Source organism: Neofelis nebulosa, chromosome 17, assembly GCF_028018385.1.
Source record: "Neofelis nebulosa isolate mNeoNeb1 chromosome 17, mNeoNeb1.pri, whole genome shotgun sequence".
NCBI lineage: Eukaryota > Metazoa > Chordata > Mammalia > Carnivora > Felidae > Neofelis > Neofelis nebulosa.
In genome coordinates, this window is record NC_080798.1 from 7910939 (window position 1) to 7930240 (window position 19302).

Below are 19302 nucleotides of genomic sequence, written 5' to 3' on the forward strand. Positions count from 1 at the left end.
AGTCTCCTCGCTGTCGGAGAGGACAGCAGGATTAAACCATCGGGTGCCAGAGGACCACTGACACATCCCTCCAAGGTAGAGCCATGGCCAAGTGCAGGCGCGCAGGGACTCGTGCACAGTCACAGAGGCCTCAAGGGGAAAGGCAGGTCTTTGGGCAGAGGTGGGCAGAGGGGCAGGAGGCGGAGGGGAAGCACTGAACTCCTTCCGGCGCCCTGGCTCCATTCTCAGGCCACGGTCCCCATCTCTGTCTCCCTTCCTCCCCACTTCTCTCCACCATCCTGCCCCATCTTTCACGAACCTCCCCCACCTCTGTGGCCGGGCACCTGTCACTAGATGTTACCCGGACCTCCTGTGTCTATCAAGCCCATCTCCCACCGTCTCTCCCCTGGCTCTCCCCTGGGGCGACCCTCTTCGCCCTACAGCCCTACAGCCCAGTGTATGGGTCCACACAGATGAACTTATTCATCAGTATTTCTTTCTCAAAGCCCACCTGCTGTGAAACCTGCCTCTATTTCCCTGTAGGCTCTGCTCTCTGCTCCTCTGTGTCACTCTCCCTTACCCCCACCAGCCCGTAGGTTCCTCCCTGCCTCCTGCTCTGTCTTCCCTGCACTCACTCTCCCACATTCCTGAGTGCTTCTCCTGCGTCCTGTGGGCCCTGAGTGTTATTTCCCCCCAGTGCTTTCCAAGTATTTAATGTGTTGTCAACTTAAAAAAAAAAAATAGTGATTTCACGTAAAAATCCATTCTCATCATGAAAAAAAATTGTAGCTACGTGTGGTGACGGATGTCAACTAGACTTATTGTGGTAATCATTCCACAAATACTGAATCATTATGTTGTACACTTGAAACTCATACAATGTTATATGTCAATGACATTCCCCCCCCCCCCCGCTCCAAATCCAGATTACCCGCTTCTTTTGAAAAATTCCCCTTCTGGGTTAGCCATGGGCTGTGCTCAGGTACCTGCTGGCCATCGCTCCCACTCTCTATTAACCTGCTGTATCCATCTGTCTTACCTGCCCGGCTCCATAGGCAGCTGAGTTCTCAAGCCTGGCTATTTTCTCTGGCCCCGGGCTTGGTTTTTGCCCTGTCACTCTCTCCACGCTGCTTTCTCTCTGGTTTCTTTCCAAAATTGGAGCCCCCCTTGGCCGGGAGCTTTGTCAGCCTGGCCTTCCTGCCTCATCATCCTCCGGGGCAGTTTTGCCCCAGCCCCCAGGCTCACCTGCCCCCTCCCTCCCATGGAGGCAGAAACTGGCAAGACCACCAGGGTGCAGGAGGCGCACAGGAGCTCTCCACAGCCATGATCTGCTTGGGAAGCGCTGGCCCCTTGCAGCGTTCCCCGAAGCCACCATGTGGCAGGCCAGTCGAGGCTGGCTGACGCCGGGGCGGGCCACAGACCCCCACGCTTGTCCCTTAGTGCAGGATGGCAGCACAGGCAGGGGGTAGGTTTCCCTGTGTGTTGGAGGACGGGTGCACATTTGGGAGTTCATCCGGTCCAAGTGCGGGTCTCAGGGGACAGAGGGCCTGGTGATGGACCCGGGGGCCCTGTTCTGGGAAGGGGAGGGGGCTTAGTTTGGCCCCGCCTCCAGGTCAGGGTGGCAGACAACGAGGTACCTTTTGGGCCATGACAGGGCTAGGGCCCAGCTTGAGTTACTTCACCATCACCCTTTGGGGTGTCAGGAGCGTGGCTTTTTTTCCTCTCCTCGTCTCTTGAGTTTAGGATACCTCCATCCTCACTGAGCAGAAGCCCCTTTACCTTCCCTTCCGGGTCCCTGAAAGTAAGGTGGCTCTGCCAGGCAGGGGGGTGGCAGGAGAGTAGGAAGAGCCCAAATGCCCCTCTGTTGCCTGGAAACCTACAGGCACAACCGTTGTCGTGGTAGGTGGAGGCTGAAGAGCTGCACTGGGGGCCCGGGAGACGGGCTGCTAGGGGACCCTGCAGTTCGGGGTCAGGCAGGAGTCCATCCCAGGGGACCACTGGGTCCCCAAGAAGGCTGCCAAGAGAAAGAATGCCTGGTCCGGCCTGGAGGTTGAGAAGCGTGTATAGGACCCAGAAGCAGGGGGAAGGGAGGCTGGGGCCAGCAGCCCAGGCCACCCCCTTCCTGTCTCAGCCCGCTAAGGCAGCCCTCTTCTCTTCCTGAAGCCCCCAGCCCACTCTCCTGCCCACAGAATTGACCTTAGGCCTTGGAGCTCTTGTTCCAAGCAGTGAGACAAAGGTCAGAGAGCAGTGCCAGCCCTGGCTATCCTGAGGGGTAAACCCCAGGCGGTAAACACTGAGATGTGCCCTCCCCTTGCCTAGAACCTTCAAGCACAGGGCCCGAGATAAGAATGAAAAGAGCTGAAGTCCACGGAGAGCTTACCACGTGCCAGGCTGCGTGGCTGTTCTCCACTTGCCCTTCACGGAAGACCTCCAAGGGAGGCATGATCATCATCCCTAGTTGGGCATACAGGGAGACTGAGGCTCACAGAGAAGTCCCTCGCCCAATGTCAACAGCCAGAAGTGGCTTCGCTGGGGCTGCAAGCCCAGGCGTGGGCCACCCTCCAGACTGTTTCCCCCAGCTGAGACCACTGCTTTCCAGGGGGGTAAACTGAGACCCAGAGAGTGGAACTTGCTGGTCCATCAGGCCCTCCAAGTAGAAATTAGGATTGTTAATAATAATCAGATTGTTAATAACAGACTCATATCAGGTTATACTTTATTTTTTTGGTAATTTTATTTTAGAGAGAACGGGAACAGGGGAGAGGGGCAGAGGGAGAGAGAGAGAGAGAGAGAGAGAGAGAGAGAGAGAGAATCTTAAGCAGGCTCCATGCTCAGCACAGAGCCCGATGTAGGGCTCGATCCCTTGAACCATGAGAACACGACCTGAGCCGAAATCAAGAGTCAGATGCTCAACCGACTGAGCCCCCAGGTGCCCTGAAGGTTAGACTTTAAAAGAGACATTAAGGTTCCTGTAACTTAGGGCCTCCCCTCGTTTATGCCCTTGTAATGCCTCCAGGGGACAGGACCAACCGTCCCCGATTCTCACAGTGGGCTCTCCTCACCAGGTGTGGGAGGGTCCAATCCACGTCTAGCTGGTGGGGGTGGGGGGGCACGGATTCCTCAGGTGATTCGATGTCCGTCCCCCCCCTCCCCCCCGCCTCCACTCCTCAATAAATGATCCGGCTGGAAATGCTGGATTTACATATGGGGAGCAGGGAGACTGAGTCACGGAATGAGAAAGAGGTTTGTTCTTCAGACCCAGTGAAAATAGCCTTTAATATCACTGTCATTCAAGTGCCCAGCACCGGACATGTCACCATGAGCCCCCAGTAAGCTGGGTATCATTATCTCCGCAGACAGAGCCTGGTGGGGACAGGAGGGGGACCACAACGAGCCAGTGGCAAGTCAGAGTTTGAACCCAAGTTTCCCTGATGCCAGTCTCTTTCCAGCTCTCCGTCGTCCTAGAGTGATGGTGTGGTGACACGGAGGAGGAGGGTCACAGAGAATAATTTTAGTGCGAGCTTCCTCTGTGCCAGGTACCACGCTGAACCCATCACAGGTATCGGACCAGAGTCTCCACCACCCCCAGAGGTAGATGAGCTATTTTCCCCATTTCACAGAGGAGCAAACTGAGGCCCCGAGAGGTGACATCCCCTCCCCAAGGCTACAGGGCTAGTCACTGTGGCAGTGGAGCTTCTAACGAGGGTCTGGCCCAGCCTGGAGCACACTCTTCCACGGAGCAGGGAGAGGGAGGAGGAGAGTTCGTGATTCATGCTGAAATGGAGCGCAGGGTGCTCCCAGACCAGCATCCCACGGTCAAGGTGGCTTGCACTGCACCCCTCCCACCTGCAAACTCACCTCACACACCCCTGCCGGAGCCTTGGCGGTGACCTCTGTTTTGAAAAGTTCCAATACCAGGCCAGGCTCTAGCTCCCCCACCCCCCCCCCCCACCCAGGCAGATTCAATTCAGCAGCGTTATACTGACCCCCACATCCCAGAGCTACACAGAATCGCACAGAGTGTACACAGAAGAGAGGGGGCCTGGAGGTCGCGCTTCAGCTGGGAGCCCGCCCGGGGCTGTGTGTTCGCGGGGGCCTCAGGCAGAGCCAGTTCCATGCAGACCTGAGCTTCAGCCAGACACACACTGGGACAGCCACTCCAGCAGTCAGAACCACGGTCTCCAATACAGTAACCACTACAGCCACGTGTGGCCATTGACATTTAGATTAATTTAAATTAAATTAATTCAATTCCTCAGTCACACTCACCACTCAGTAGGCGCTCACCAGCCGCACGTGCTCGTGGCTACCATGTTGGACAGCACAGAAAGCGTTTCTTCCGTAGTCGCAGAGACTGCCACTAGGCAGCGACGCATCAGTTCCCAGAACATTCTATGCCGGCTGGTAGACAGCTGCTGCTCTCAGGCCTTCATGCATCCCCCAAACCCGTGCCCTCCCAGTCCTTTGTCATAGGGTATCTTATTAATCCCCATTTCTCCGATGAGGAGATGGAGTGAGGGACGTTCCTAGCAGGAAACAGCAATGCAGAGATGGGAGCCGCGTTTTCCTTTCTCCATTTATCAGCCAGGTCTTGGGTCCCAGCTCACCCTTGCAGGTCACTTGCAAAGCACCAGATCCTGCCCTGGGCCCCCTTGCCGGAGCCTCCGGCAGCCCTGCAGCCTCCAAGTGTCACCAACGGCCTGTGTTACAGAGGAGGGAAGCGGGGGTGGGGGCGGGCAGAGGGATGGAGGGGCTGGCCCAGCGTCTCACTGCCGGCGACAGGTGGGGCCACCCAGGGCCCTCCATCACTGCTCCTGGAGCATCCCGGGCCCCTGGCATGAGCGGGCTCACCTCTTACTGGCAAAGACTGGAGTTGGGGGTCCTGTGTCTAGGGATCGCTCTATTTTCTCCCCCCATCTCCGACCTCCTCTGGTGCCCTGTCTCCTTTCCTGGCTCTCAGAATCTGACCCCACATCTGTAAGGAGAGTGCGGCTCCTCCCTCTGCCTCGCCTCCTACATCTCCTCCAAATTCCGCAGCTTTGGCTTTGGCGAATTTGCTGCATGCCTCCGTTCTCCCTCCTCTCCATACCCTCAACCCCAGCCTCACCCTCTGCCCCTGGACCCCTGGTCCGGCTCCTCCCCAGCTTTCAGCTCCCCCGCCCCCCCACGCCCCGGTTTACTCAGAGAGGTCTTTCCAACCCAGAGCTGACTCGCCCCTCCCCTACCCCAACACCACCCCCCCAGCACCCCTGCTTCTCAGCCTACTGTGGGGGTGGGGCGTCTTTTTAACTGAGCTGGGCTCTGTGTGGCTCCCTGACCCCCACCCGCCTCTCTGGCCCCCAGGCCTTGGCACCCTGGGGTCCTTTCATCACCTGCACACCTGTTGCTCCTGCTTCTGGTCTCAGCTTTGCGATCACCTCCTCCCGACTCCCCTCCACCGGCCATGGGCCCATGGGCGGTGATTTGCCTAGACATTCCGGGAACCCCCACCTGTGCTCACAGGCTCCCCTCCGGCCTCCCCAGCCAGTGCCGGCAGGGGACCTGGCGGTAGGGGGTGCTCGCTGGCTCTTCTTGCCGAGGCTTTGTGGGGGCCCGCGTGTAGGCATTGGGGATGCAGCCGTGAGCAAGCCAGACAAACTCCCCGCCTGGGGAGCTCACCTTCTGGTGGGAGACGGACAATGATGGACAGAACAAATCGCTGTCTACAGGGTACCTTCTGGCCATCCGAGGGCTGGGGAGCAAAGGAAGTATGTCAGTGTAAGAGGTGGGGGCAGGGCAAGTCAAGGGCTGAGCCCCCACAAGCCTTTCCCAGGGTTCTGCTAGCTCAAAAGTTAGGGGACTGTCGATTCTCCGGGCTTTGGGGTTGCTTTTGTTTGAAAAGCCTTCAGGACAGGGACTGGCTCAGAGGGACACACGTGTGAAGTTGTTTCATCCGTCCCCGAAGCCGGCTCTGCCCATACCCTCCCCCCCACCAACTTAACAGCTCCCAGCCTTGCGCATATGATAGGCATCCAGCGAGAGAAGTGTTCAGCTCTCTCTGGCTTTGATGTCTCTCCACCCTCCTGGTTCCACTTCCGCCCCAGTCCCTCACAGTCGGGAAGTTCTTCTTTAGATCTAACCTCCATCCCTCTTGCTGCGATGGCAGTCAATTTCCTATCTTTTCTCTCACCTTCTGAACTCCCCCCGGAAAAATGAGTATGCCCGACAGGAACGTTCCCTGCCTCCCTTCTCTCCTCGCCCCACCTCCCCTGGGCCCCCGAGTTTCCGACCTGCCGTCTGCCCGAATCCTCTCAGGCACGGTGCCCGAGATCTCTCAGAGCTTGGTCTGGGGAGGATGGTGATGCTTCCCCTGGCCCGCAGTTCCCTCTCGGGCTTCCTCTGCTCTCCTGCCCTTCTTGTAGTCTCTCCCTCTCCCTGGCCCCTCGTGCACGGTCGTGTTTTGGTCTCTAGCCCCTGTCTTTGTTCCTCTGTCTTTCCATGTCTCTGCCCTTCTCTGCCTTGCGCCCCTCTTCTCTCTTGGGGCCTCTTGCCTCTCTGGCTGTTTCATTCCTTCGACCAGGTAGGGGTGGAGAACAGGCAGGAGGCCTCCCCCCAGGGCACGTGGTGACCTGGCCAGGTTCTGGGCCTTGGCTTCCAATGCCAGCTGTCCCACGGACAAGCTGTGTGACCGGCCATCGGCCAGTGTCTTCAGCCCTCCCGATCTGTTGCTCCAACTGTAAAATGGACACCAGAACAGGCCACGGGGAGAAGCCAGTGGCTGCAGGCGTGGGCAGTGCTTAGGCCAGCACCAGGCACGTTGTGGGTGCCCAGGAAACGCTTCCCATCGCTATTAGGATTGCACTGTGGGGAGCAAGGCGATCGCTGACAGCAGGTCATGTGACCCCTGGCAGCAGGGTGTGGACCAGGGGAGGTTTGTCTCATCCTATGCAGTGGGGATGAGACAGGCTTTGCAGGATGCTGACTATTGTTTAACATGTCCCCCCACCCTGAGAGACTTCCGTGGGACTGAGGTTGCTGTCCTGACAAGCTTTGGGGTCTCTGGGACCTGTTGGCTCTGGTGAGGCTGACCAGGGAGGGACCATTTCGTAGCCTTGCATGGCCTGGGGCAAGTGCCTTTGTCTTTCGGTGCCTCGGCTTTCCTATCTGTGAAATGGGGGGTAGTAGCAGCGCCTCTCCGAGGGCCCAGGGGAGAACTGCGGTTATTGCCAAGTACAGAGCCCAGAACGGTGCCCCAGGAATGCCAGGTACCTGGCAGGCATCGACATCGTCAGTGGTGTCGGGACGCTCAGACGTGTGCCCCAGGGCTTTGGGAACGTGCTCAGCAGGGGAAGGGTTATCCTCACAGCATGACAGTTAGTGGGGTGCAGGAGCTGCCCTGGGGGCCTGCTGTTTGGGACTCTAGAGTGTGGTACCTGGGACCTCTCCATCCAGGTTGCGCCTTGGTGCCGCGCGGGCGTCAAACTGAAGGCAGTTGTGTTTGCATAGGGATGTGCTGCCTCTGCTGGGCGGGCCTCCTGGGATGGGCGGGGACCTCAGGCTCTGGGCCGCCTGAGGTGTGAGCTTGAGAGGTTGCAGCTGTTAAGAGTGTGTCCTGGGCTGGGTGCGGGTGGGTCTCCGTGCAACTGTAACGAGGCGAAGTGTTCAGTCCGTGAGGAGTATAGACTAACAGCCATGATAACTCGCTCATTCATTCCTCACTCAGTTTACTGAGCACCTAACGTGTGCCAGGCACCATCATAAATACTGGGAACCAAACTGCCCAAAACAGATGGAGTGCCTGCCCTTGGGGAGCTTACACTCAAGCGTGTGGGTTTGTAAGAGGCTAGATGGTGACGAATGTCATATAGAAAAGTACAAGAGTGAAGGTTCTGGAGACGGCTAAGGTGCTGTGATTTGAGGTCGTCAGGATGGTCTCCCCGGAGAAGGTAACACCTGAGCAAAGACCTGAGAGGAGGCAGGCCCAATCTGGGAGGCGGGGCGGTGGCGGGGGGGGGGGGGGGGGGGGGGCTCTGGGATCCAGACAGGGAAGAGCAAGAGCAAAGGCCCTGAGGCAGAAATGTATGCAGCCTGTTCCAGAAACTGAGGAGGCCGGTGTGGCCTGAAGTCAGCGAGTGAGCAGGGGAGGAGACCAGAGCTGAAGCCAGAGAAGTGGCCCAGCCTGAGGAGAGGGGGCCTGGGAACCCAGGTGATGTCCCCTGCCCTTGCACCTAGTGAGACCACCTGAGTGAGAGGGTGAGGGGCTGTGGAACAGAGGAGGGCAGGGTCTGGATGGCAGGTTGGATGTTGACAGGACCGCTCTGGCTGCCTGTGGGAACAGACTGGGAGGGAGGGCGGGACAGAAGCGGGGCACCGGTGAAGAAGGACTCTGATCTCAGAGGAGGTGGCTTGGGGGCGACCTCAAGACCTCAGATCTGCATGTGGGGCACAGGTAGAGCGTTTTCACTGAGGATCTAGCTAGCCGGCCCCCAACAGCCCTAGGAGGCCGATACTCTTATTACCCCCCACCCCCCCCAACCCCCCGCCCCGTCTCCCAGCATTTCCTGCAGCTCAGAACCACGAAGTCACTGGCCTGAGGTCACACAGCAAGGGAAACAGCCTCCCTTGCTTCATGTGCCCTAATGCTGCCACTTACCTTGTGTGCCCTGCGGGTGCCCTGGGCTTTGAGTATGGAGGTGGCCTTTGGCCGCATCGACACCAGTGCTTGCACACAGTAGGGACTCAGAAAATATCTGCCGGCTGGCTGGCTGGCCGGGTGAACGGAAGAAACGCGAGCGGCTTCCCTGCCCATTTTGCAGAAGCGTATGGGGAGGCGGCTAGCGGGCCCTGGCTGAGGTCCGGGTGGGGGGGGGGGAGAGAGCTGCATCTGGGGCCGGGTTTCTTTGTGGCACGAATGGGGGCCGGCCCTTGGCTGCAGGACTGGGTGACAAGGATGTTGGCCCAGGATCGCTGGTGTGTCAGTGGTGGGGGTAGGAGTAAATGGCCACGCGGCGTGGTGAGGGGCTCGGGGAGCTCCCCCGGGGGGGCCTGGAGGTACTAGCTCCTGAGGGAAGACTGTGCTAGGCTGTCTGTCCTTGGGCCTGGGGACAGGTGCAGGAGGGGTGGCTGTGGCCAGCGGTGGGGGGGTGGGGTCAGCCGTGGCCCAGCCTGGTTTTGCAGCCAGTCTGTGCCACGAGGCCGGGCTTGGCACAGCCCACACGCCCCCCCCCTTCCCAGGGCAGCCGGCCGTCAACCTTCCTCCCCCCGCTTCCCCCGACCTTCCCCTGCCGCCCAGAACCAATGGGTTAATTAGATAACGGAGCCTTTGATTAGCGGGGGAGGGGGAGGCCTCCCGGTGCAGGGAAGGGGGGCCGAGGAGGAGGGAGGAGAGGCGCCCTCCCCGTTCGGAAGGAGAGAAAGAAGGAGGGAGGGGGTGGGGAGGGAGGGAGCTGAGGCACGGCTTGGCTCTGCACTGCCGTGTGACTAGAAATTGTAATCGCGGAGAAAGAGAGAGACAGACAGAGCCTGGCCGAGAGAGACCGAGACAGACGGACAGACAGACAGAGAATCTGACCCAGACGGGCTCCCCAACCTACGGAGAGGGTGATGGGGACAGAGCGAGAGTGAGGAGGACATGGAGGAGAAGGAGAGAGGGGGCCTGGTCGTCCCGAGGGAGGCGAGACAGTGAGGGGGAGCCCCGAAGAGGGGGCTGGGGCTGAGGAGGGACAAGGCCAGGGGGCCGGGAGAGAGGAGAAGGGGGCCGGGGTCGGTGGGGGGAGAGCAGAGCAGCCGGCGGTGGGGGGGGGGGGGAGAGCGGAGGTAGCGGTGGGGGTGGGGGTAGGAAGCAAGAGGAGGCCAGCAGGGAGGAGGGGGAGGAGACTGCTGCAGTGGCCTGGACGGGCCTCCCCGGGGCGGAAAGGGCGACCGGTGAGGAGGGGGGGGGCGCGGGGAGACCCAAGAAGCCCCTGCGCCCCCCCCCAGCCCGACGTCGAAGGAAGCCCTGGAGAACTGGGGAGGCAGAGCCCCCCCGCCGGCTGGAGGCATGTGGAGGGGGGGGCCTGGGGCCCAGGGAGAGGCCCAGCGGAAGCGGAGCCACCGGGGTGAGTGTCCCTCACTGTGGTTGGGTGGGGGGGACAAGGACAGAGATGGCTGAGGGCGAAGGAGGGAAGGGGCGGGAGGCCCAGCCACCACCGCAGAAGCTGTGATGGGAGGGGGGGGAGGGATGCGGGCGGCTGCAGGAGAGATGGGGACAGATGCGGTAGAGACACGGCTGCAGGCCTGGACCTGGGGCGAGTGCTGCAGCCGCAATTTCTGCCCCTGGCTTCGAGGGTGTGGGCTGAGTCGTCGCCAGTCTTAGGAGGTGGGAAAGGGGATGGGGGTGCAGGACTAGGGCCAGCGGAGACCCCCCTGTCACACTCGGGAAGGGGAGACCCCGCTGCGCTCACATGACTCACAGATAGAGGCGCACACAGCCCCCAGCCCACCAGGTGGAAAAATGAGTCCAGGATTCAGACACAGAACCGACCCCTCCTCGTCTCTGTCTCTCAGGCTTTCTCGTCTCTGTCTCTGCGTCTCTCCGTCTAGCTCTGGCTCTCATACATGCATCCAGGCGCACAGACTACGCACATGCATTTTTATCAGAGTTAAAATGATCTTGGAAACTGCAGAAGGAGGAAGCGAATGTGTGTGTGTGTGTGTGTGTGTGTGCGCGTGTGTGTGTGTGTGTGTGTGCGCACACTCGTGCGGGGTTGGGGCTGGTGGCCCCGTGTCCGTGGGTCTGAGAGTCGGCTGTCTGCGGTGTGCCCGGGTCTCTGCTGCTGGTGGGCATGTTTGTGCAGACCACTTCCGTCTCCCCCCCCCCCCCCCCCCGCTAGCCGGGGGACTCGGGGCGGCCTGCTGATGTGGGTGCACGTGCATGTGCTCCAGACACTGCCTGGAAGGGAAGGGAAAGCCAGGGCCACCAGCCCCCTCTGCCACTCACTGGCCGGCTCCACGCCTGGACGAGCCGTCCCCCTTCCAGCGCCTCAGTGTCCTCATCTGCAGATTGGGCGTCCTAACGGCTTCCTCCTACGGTTCCTGGGAGGCTTCCATGAGAACACTGTGTGCGCAGAGTCTGGGGCATAGAAAGGGCTAACCCGGAAGACCGGAGCTGTTATTATCGTTGCTGTTCTCACCGTCACTGTTGTTATGATTGGCCCGTCCCCCTTTGTCTTGCCCTGACCCCACCCCGCCCGTTGCCCACCCAGAGTTCGAGCACAGGGTCTCTGGCCCCCAGCCCCCTCCCCACCGACCGCCCCGACACCATCCCCGGCAGCTGCTGGCACGGAGCCACCAGGCGCTGCCTTGGCCCTGGGCACCTGCAATCCCACGGCCTCCCGCCTGTGCTGCCACCCCAGGCCCCCGCGGCCCCCTCCTCCCCCTTGCCTTCTCCAGTCTGCTCCCAGCCTCTCCTGCCCACACTTCACCTCAACAGGTGCCTTGTCTGGCACTTACCTTCTTGAAGTTCCTCCTCTGAGTCTAACTCAAGTCTCTCTGGCTGCTGAGAGGCCACCCCCGGCCCCTGACGGGGTGACAGGAGTCTAAGGGGCGGCGGGCCCGGTGTGGGGGGCGTTTGGTGCTGGGCACCCGGCCTCTTTGCAAAGGCTCCTGGGTAGGGAGTGGGGTGAGGGGACAGGAGGTCGCGCCGGAGGCAAGGGGGCCTAGACGGCCACCGTGACGGAAGCCAGACTCCAGACCACCACCACCCGGGCTTCCGGACCTGGCACTTCATCCTTTCTCTGGCACTTCATCTTGTCTCTCTTCCTCTCCCTCCATCTCTGCCTCTTTGTCTCCATCTCTGAAACCATGCCTAGAACCAGGGTTTGGATCTGACATCTCCGTTACTGGCCAAGCGCCTGGGGCAGCCGTTCTCTCCCCACCTCACCCTTGCCTCGGTTGTCCGTTCTGCGAAAGGGGCACAATCTTCCAGTCGGGGAGGGACGTGAGACAGTGCAGGGAGGGCAGGGCTAGCGCCCTTCTCTGCCTCCCTCAGGGGGTGGGTCGGCCCCCCCATGGGGCGGGGGGAGCCCTGCTCTCCGGGTCCTGAGTAGACCAGGGAGGTGACAGTGGCAGCAGTGGCTGAGAGCTGCCTGGGGGTTGGGGAGCAGGTGGGCCAACGGGGTCCTTGTCCCTCACCGAGCTTCTCCCTCTCTCCCCCCCACCCCGACAGCCCCCCGGCGCCCACGCGGAGCATGAACATTGAGGATGGCGTGCGCCCGCAGCTCCCCGTGCCCCCCGCTGCCGCCCGGTAGGATGTCCTGGCCCCATGGGGCCCTGCTCTTCCTCTGGCTCTTCTCCCCACCCCTGGGGGCCGGCGGGGGCGGCGTGGCCATGACATTGGCCGCCGGAGGGGGCTCCCCGCCGGCCACCTCCTGCCCCGCGGCCTGCTCCTGCAGCAACCAGGCCAGCCGGGTGATCTGCACGCGGAGAGAGCTGGCCGAGGTCCCCGCCAGCATCCCTGTCAACACGCGGTACCTGAACCTGCAGGAGAATGGCATCCAGGTGAGCTGGGCCCGCATCCGGTGGGGTGGGGGAGGGGGGACACACAGCCGTGGAGGGTAGTGGCGCTGCACAGGTGGCGGCCAGTTCCTCTTCCTCGAGGTGGCGAAGGCCTTCTGGGCATCCCCTCCAGCTCCTCACGGCCGTCCCTGTGGCACTTAGGAGATACTGTTTGCATCCTATTAACTTGAGCTAAGGCTGCCCAGGTTTTCTCTGACGAGAAAACACCTCTGTGCCAGTGCGCTGGGGCTCGGAGGCACGGCCACCTGCCTGCCTCCGCCAGCACAGGACAGGCAAGCCCTCGGCCTGCCCTTGGAGTCACAGGTGGGCAAAGTGACCCTTGCTCGAGGCCTCCGTGCCTTCTGCGCCGCTACACCTGCTGCGTGGCCTCGGGCTCACGTGGACTCTGCGCCTCCGTTTCTTCGTCTGCAAAATGGGGATGCTAAGACCTCCTGCCCCGGGGGAGTTGGGTGACGGCTGATGGGTTTCAGACTTGCCAGGGACTTAGAATCTTCTGGCACCTGGCGAGCACTCCTTTGCCGTGCGGTGTGGGGCTCGTGTGCCCACTTCCCGGAGGTGGCGTGACATTTGGAGACCTGAGCACTCCCGTGGGCCTTGTCTCCTGTCCAAGCGCGTGGCTGGTGCCTGGACGGGGCAGGTGCCATCCGGTTAATTGTGACTGTGGCTAAGACGGGGTATAAATGATGCCTCAAGGGCAGAGCTGTGCATTTTTAAAGCAGGGTCTCTCCTTCTCTACTCTGTTGACGTTTGGGGCCCAATCATCTTCGGTTGTGGGGACCTCCTATGTGCTGTAGGGTGCTAAGCAGTAACCCTGGCCACCAGACGCCAGCAGCACCTCGCCCCTGGTGCCCAAATGTCTCCAAATGTTGCCAGATACTGAAGGGGGGGGGGGGGAATCTCCCTAGTTGAGAGCCACTATTTTTTTTTTAAGTTTTTAAATGTTACTTTTGAGAGAGAGAGTTCAAGTGAGGGAGGGGCAGAGAGAGAGGGAGACACAGAATCCGAAGCAGGCTCCAGGCTCCGAGCTGTCAGCCCTGAGCCCGACGCGGGGTTCGAACCCACCAACCTTGAGATCATGACCTGAGCCGAAGTCGGGTGCTTAACCTACTGAGCCACCCAGCCGCCCCGAGAACCACCATTTTAAAGGCACAGGGTCGGTACCGCACACCACGCAAGCCTCCCCCGACCCCAGCCCATAAAGCTAGGAGAGAAGACGGCTCGCGTGTGACGTCCCAGGCCCCTGGGAGCTAAGGTTCCCCTCCGCCATGGCACTTCCCTGTCTGTCCCTGGGAGGGGAAGGGGTCAGTGGCGCCCATCTCACTGTCCTGGAGAGCCTGGGGACAGGGCTCCCCTCTGCAGAAGACAGAGGGGATCTTTCAGGGGCGCAGCACCAAGGGCACTACTGCCCAAGTCGAGAAGGCTATCCTGGTGGCTGCACGGCAAGGACCAGTGAAGCCAGTGTTGGGGTCAGGATCGTGTCCTCCAGCTCGGCCCCACCTCCTCAACAGGGTGCCTTCTGTAGAGTGCTAACCTGCATCCTCAGGCTGGAGTCCCTGCTGACCTGCCCCTGACTCCTGTCAGGGGGCCGACACCCTCACTTCCTTCTCGCCCTTGTTCCCTGGACTCTGCCTGCCCGGTTCCGGCCTTTCTTTACTCACGTGACGTTCCACACGTGTTGCCACCAGCTCCGAGCCAAGCCCTGATTTAGGTACTGACGGAAGGGCAGGGCCCTCCCCTTGTGTACGTATAAGGGAAGAGACTGTAAAACGAACGGGATGGCGAGTTGGGCTGGGACAACTGCATTCTGGGGAATGGAAGTCGGAGGGGAGACGTTAGCGCATCAGGAAGTGTGTGTGCGATGAGGGGCCGCTGAGTCCGCCCCACCAGCAGCCCCAGGCCGCGGCAGTGACCCTGCAGTAGAACTGGGCCATTTTCTCTTTGGGGAGCTCGATGAACGATTCAGTGCGTTTGCCGGCACGGGGCTCCGCCCACAGACTTGTGGCTGCCCGCAGGCGCACAACGGCCCGAGCAGTGCTCCCCTGGCACCGCCAGCCCCTACTCTCAGGCCCAGTCCATCCTCCCAGTGGCCCCCAAGGGGTGCTGGCCTCTGCCCGAAACCCACTGAAGCCTCCTGGCCTCAGGAGTGAAATCCAGCCTCTATATTGTGACAGCCGAGTCCTACACAGCTGGGCCTGGCCTGCCGGCCCCTACGATTGCCGCCAGTTGCCCTCCCATTTCACCCCTCCATCCAAATATGCCTCTCTGTGGCCCCTGGGTCCCCCAGCCTAGCTTTCCTTCCCGCCTTCCATTCTGGGCCCGTGGACTCCCCCCGCCCCCACCTCCAGACATCCCTGCCCTTACCCAGGACGCTTGTGTTTGCTAAATATCTCTTGGTTGTCTTCTGTGTGGGAGGCGTGGTCCAGTCACTCCAGATACATCAGTGAGCGAAACAGACAACCTGTCCTACCTACCCCCAGCCCGCATTCTAGACTTAGGCATGATAAGTAAATGGCATGTGTTAAACATGCTGAGGGCTGTGGGAAAAGGAAATAGATGGGGCCTGGGGACGGTGGGTGCAGGAGGAGGAGGGGTGACTGGCTGCAGCTTTAAAGACAGGAGGTCCAGGTGGCCTAGTGGAGAAGGTGACATCTGAGCAAACGTTTGGAGGACATGAAGGTGGAATCTCATGGAAGGGCATTCCAGGCAGAGGACAGCAAATGCAAAGGCCCTGGGGTAGGATCCTGCCTGGTGTGTGGGAGGAACAGCAACAAGCAGGTGTGACCGGAGCACAGTGAACCAGGAGAGAGGGTGGGAGGTGAGGGCAGATCCCGCAGGGCCACAGGGCCTCATGGCCTCATGGTGAGGACGTGGGCTCTTCTCAGAATGAGCCAGGAGCCGGGGGAAGCTCTGAGCAGAGGGCAGACGGGCTGCTGACTTGGGTCTCCCCGGCTGAGGTGCAGGGAGGCCCATACGGCACGTGGATCCTGCGCCAGGGGGGCTGGGTTTGAATCCCGGATCTGCTGTCTCCTTGCTGGTGCAGAGTTCTGGTGAGAAATGCCAGGGGCTCGGCTGGGACCAGGCTGCTTGCGGTGGAGGTGGTGAGAAGTCGGCTGGTTCTGGGCGTGTTTTGAAGGTGGAGACACCAGGACGTTCCAGCAGAGTGGGTGTGGGAAGAGGCAAGACAGGATGGTTTTCTTTTGGGGTTGAGCTGGCCCCTTTGCCTGGGCCTGTTTGCTGGCGCGTCTGTCACCCCATCTCGTGGGGCCACTGGCCTCCAGACGTTTGACCCACATCTCTGTCCAGGTGTGCACTTGAGCCCCATGGACGTGAGTGAACTTCTTTATAAGTCACGCACGGGTCTGCTGCAGCCACGCGGTGTGCACAGTGCTAAACACACACAAAAGTGGGCATGTTTCATCCCTGGGGGTTCTGGCACCCCCACCCCAGAGGCTTCCGTCCCCCCGCAAACTGCATGTTCCCCCAGGGTGGAAAGAGTGCTGTCCACGAGAGCAGGTGCTTGTGAACGTTCAGTCAGACTGGCCTCCCTTCGTGGGCACCTTGCAGGTGGCAGGAGTGGGGCTGCCGAGGAGACAGTGGAGGAGCTTGGGAATGTAACTGTAGGAAAAAAAAAAAGTTTATTTATTTATTTTGAGAGAGCGCGCGCACACGAGAAGGAGAGAGGGAGACAGAGAACCCCAAGCTCTGCTAGCACAGAGCCCGACGTGGGGCTCGATCCCACAAACCATGAGATTATGACCTGAGCCGATATCAAGAGTCAGATGCTTAACCGACTGAGCCATCCAGGCACCCTGAGAAAGTAACTTTTTCATTATCCAGTTAAAAAGAAAAAGAAAAAGAAAAAAAATGACCCCTAGTCCCACCACCTAGATATAAATAACTACTGTTTACATTTTGTTTTTAAAGGCTTCCTGGCTCTTTTTTGAGCCTATACAAATTGACTTTTAAATTATTTATTACAGAATGAATGCAAATTAATTTAGAAAACCTAGAATATATGCCTAAGTAAAAAGGGACAAAAGCCAAGCGTAATTCGACACTCACAGGTAACTCCCATTAGCATTTAGTGTCTTTCTGGCCAGTGCCCTGGTAGGGGGGGTTGGTAAAGGGATTTCTTTCTTTTTTTTTTTTTTTTACTTTTTTGAGAAAAAAATGAAATCACACCATTTGATATCAGTTTGTAGCTGACTTTCGACACCTGAGAGCGTAGCATGAACACCTTTCTCCCTGACACTAATGCTCGTCCAAAATATCAGTTTTAATCACTGTGTAGGATTCTGGCCATCCCGTTACTTAACTAGTCCGTTCTTCTCTCCAGTGTTTTCACTGATACAGACAGCGCTGTGGTCAACAACCTCCGTGCTCAGTCTTGGGAACTTTCCGGATTCTGCCCTTGGGAGAAATTCCTAGAAGTAGAATCTCGGAGTCAGAGGGACAATCATAGAGGCACTGCCCTGCAAGCCCTATGTGTCCTGCTCGTGGTGGCTGGTACTTCCCCAAATATGCAGGGGACTGTGCGTGCACGCGCACACACACACACACACACACACACACAGCCTGACACCAAAGCGCCGTAGAAATGGCCTGAGTTCCGGGGATTTGAGAGCCTCCCTGTCCTGTCCGTGGTCACTTGCTTGTCATCTGGCTCTGCACAGACGATGACTCCCTGAAGGGGGTCTTCACCCTGCTCCCTGCTGGACCCCCAGCACCGAGAACAGAGCCTGGTACACAGCAGGTGCATAGCAGATAGTTGTCTATGAATGGAAGGTCGGCTGGCTCCCGAGCAAAAGCTTCCATCTAGAACAGTGGTGTCCATCTCTGGAGAGGGTTCAAATGCCCTCCTGGGACACGACAGGGCCAGCAGGTGGTGGAAATGGTTGTTTTAATGGCCTTTGCAAGCAAAATAATTTTTTTTTTTAATTTTTTTTTCAACGTTTTTTTTTTTTTATTTATTTTTGGGACAGAGAGACAGAGCATGAACGGGGGAGGGGCAGAGAGAGAGGGAGACACAGAATCGGAAGCAGGCTCCAGGCTCCGAGCCATCAGCCCAGAGCCTGACGCGGGGCTCGAACTCACGGACCGCGAGATCGTGACCTGGCTGAAGTCGGACGCTTAACCGACTGCGCCACCCAGGCGCCCCTCAAAATAATTTTTAAATATCAGCAGCCTTCCATGGGCCCCCTAATCGTTTCTGAGACGGGACAGGGGCGCGAAAGCCCGAGCCTGTGGAGTCACTTTCTAGGCAGAGGCCTAGAGACGCTCCTTCCCCCTGACCTCCCAGCCCTGACAGCCCTGAGGCCACATGCCCCAGGGACCCCACACAACTCCCACCTGGGGCGGGCCTACTCCTCCTCTCCTCGGCCGGCTCTGTTCCCCTCCTCCCCAGAGCCAGTCATCCTAATGTGTTTACTGTGGATCTTTCTGCTTGTGTGTGTTCTTGCAAAATGCTTATTGTGTGCATGTATTTTTAATTTATGTAGATGAAGCTGCATTATAGATGGCTTTCTTTGTCACTCAGTGTTTTCACTCAGCCCGGGGTGTTTTAAGAGCCATCCACATCAGGGTGTGTGCGCGTGTGTGTCCACCCACTGCAGAATTCTCCTTGGTGGGTGCCCCCCCCACCTCCTGCCCCCCCCACCTCTGAATCAGGACAGACACCCAGGAGGCTTGGAGCTGCCTCCACCACAAAATCCCCCTCAGGACCCCTTTGGGAGCCTCGTGGTAACATCTTTGGGGGACTCTCTGGATCAGACTTCACGCGTGGACTTAACCAGGGTCCCTCGGGGTCCACCGGGAGGTCGTGTGGGCAGTGTGTGAAGGTGCTCTGCAAGGACGTGTGCTTCTGGCCTAAGAAACCCATCCACCCACCGGAAAGAAGTGCTCAGAGGTGCTTCAGAGAGAGGTTGAAGGATGGCCCAAGGGGGCCAAAGTGTAGAACAGAAGCCGCCTCAGTTCTTGGTAATCAGGGCATTGGTCAAGTGAATTGGGGCGCATTCTTACAACAGAGTGTTACTTAGCTATTTAAAACAGAGTTTCGAAGAATATCAAAGGACACAGGGAAATGCTTAGAATGTAACACTGAGCTTTCAAAGGATGCAAGCAGGACGTCCAGTTTGTTTTAAAACTGCCCTGAAAGGAGAGGGGGTCTGGGTGGCTCAGTCGATTGAGCTTCCGACTTCAGCTCAGGTCATGATCTCGAGGGTTTGTGAGTTCAAGGCCCGCATCAGCATTCTGCGCTGACAACTCAGAGGCTGGAGCCAGCTTTAGATTCTGTGTCTCCCTCTCTGCCCCTCTCCTGCTGTGCTCTCTCTCTCTCTCTTTCTCAAAAATAAATAAGTAAACTTTAAACATAATAATAAAATAATAAAACTGTCCTGAAAGCAAACACAAAATGCAGGGACCACCCAGAAACGTTGGCCCCGCCTTTCCCATCACACTAGCATTATGGAGGATAATTGCATTTCTTCTGTTCGCTTTCTTCAGTTGCTAAATTTTCTTCAGTGAGGGCACCTAGTGCTTTTTGTTATCAAGAAAAATTCTACTTAAATATATAATATGTACAAAATGGTATACAAGCTGAAGGCAACAGTCTGTAGTGGGATTCGCTCACCTGTCCCTGGAAAAGGGAGCAGAAACCCAAATCTGCAGAGCGTTTACCCTGAGCCGGGGGACTGGGAGTGCTCTCCCTTCCCCAGGCCTCTTCGTTCTCACAAGGACAGGATTGTTTGTCCCATTTGACAGATGGAAAATGGGACAGCCCCTCCCCTGACT

At 58.8% G+C, this 19302-nt stretch overlaps 1 protein-coding gene across 3 annotated transcripts in view; it reads left to right on the top strand.

Annotated features, from left to right (window-relative positions):
- The window catches only part of LRRC4B (leucine rich repeat containing 4B), a 61918-nt gene that overhangs the window by 25021 nt on the left and 17595 nt on the right, over positions 1-19302 (top strand). For 2 of the 3 annotated variants that reach the window (XM_058708324.1, XM_058708321.1), the window contains exon 2: positions 12164-12495. In XM_058708324.1, the coding sequence (XP_058564307.1) occupies positions 12199-12495 (297 nt within the window). In that variant the 5' untranslated portion in view covers positions 12164-12198. Of the gene's footprint in view, positions 1-9780; positions 10056-12163; positions 12496-19302 lie in introns of those variants that run through there. The other variant, XM_058708322.1, reaches the window with a different exon arrangement.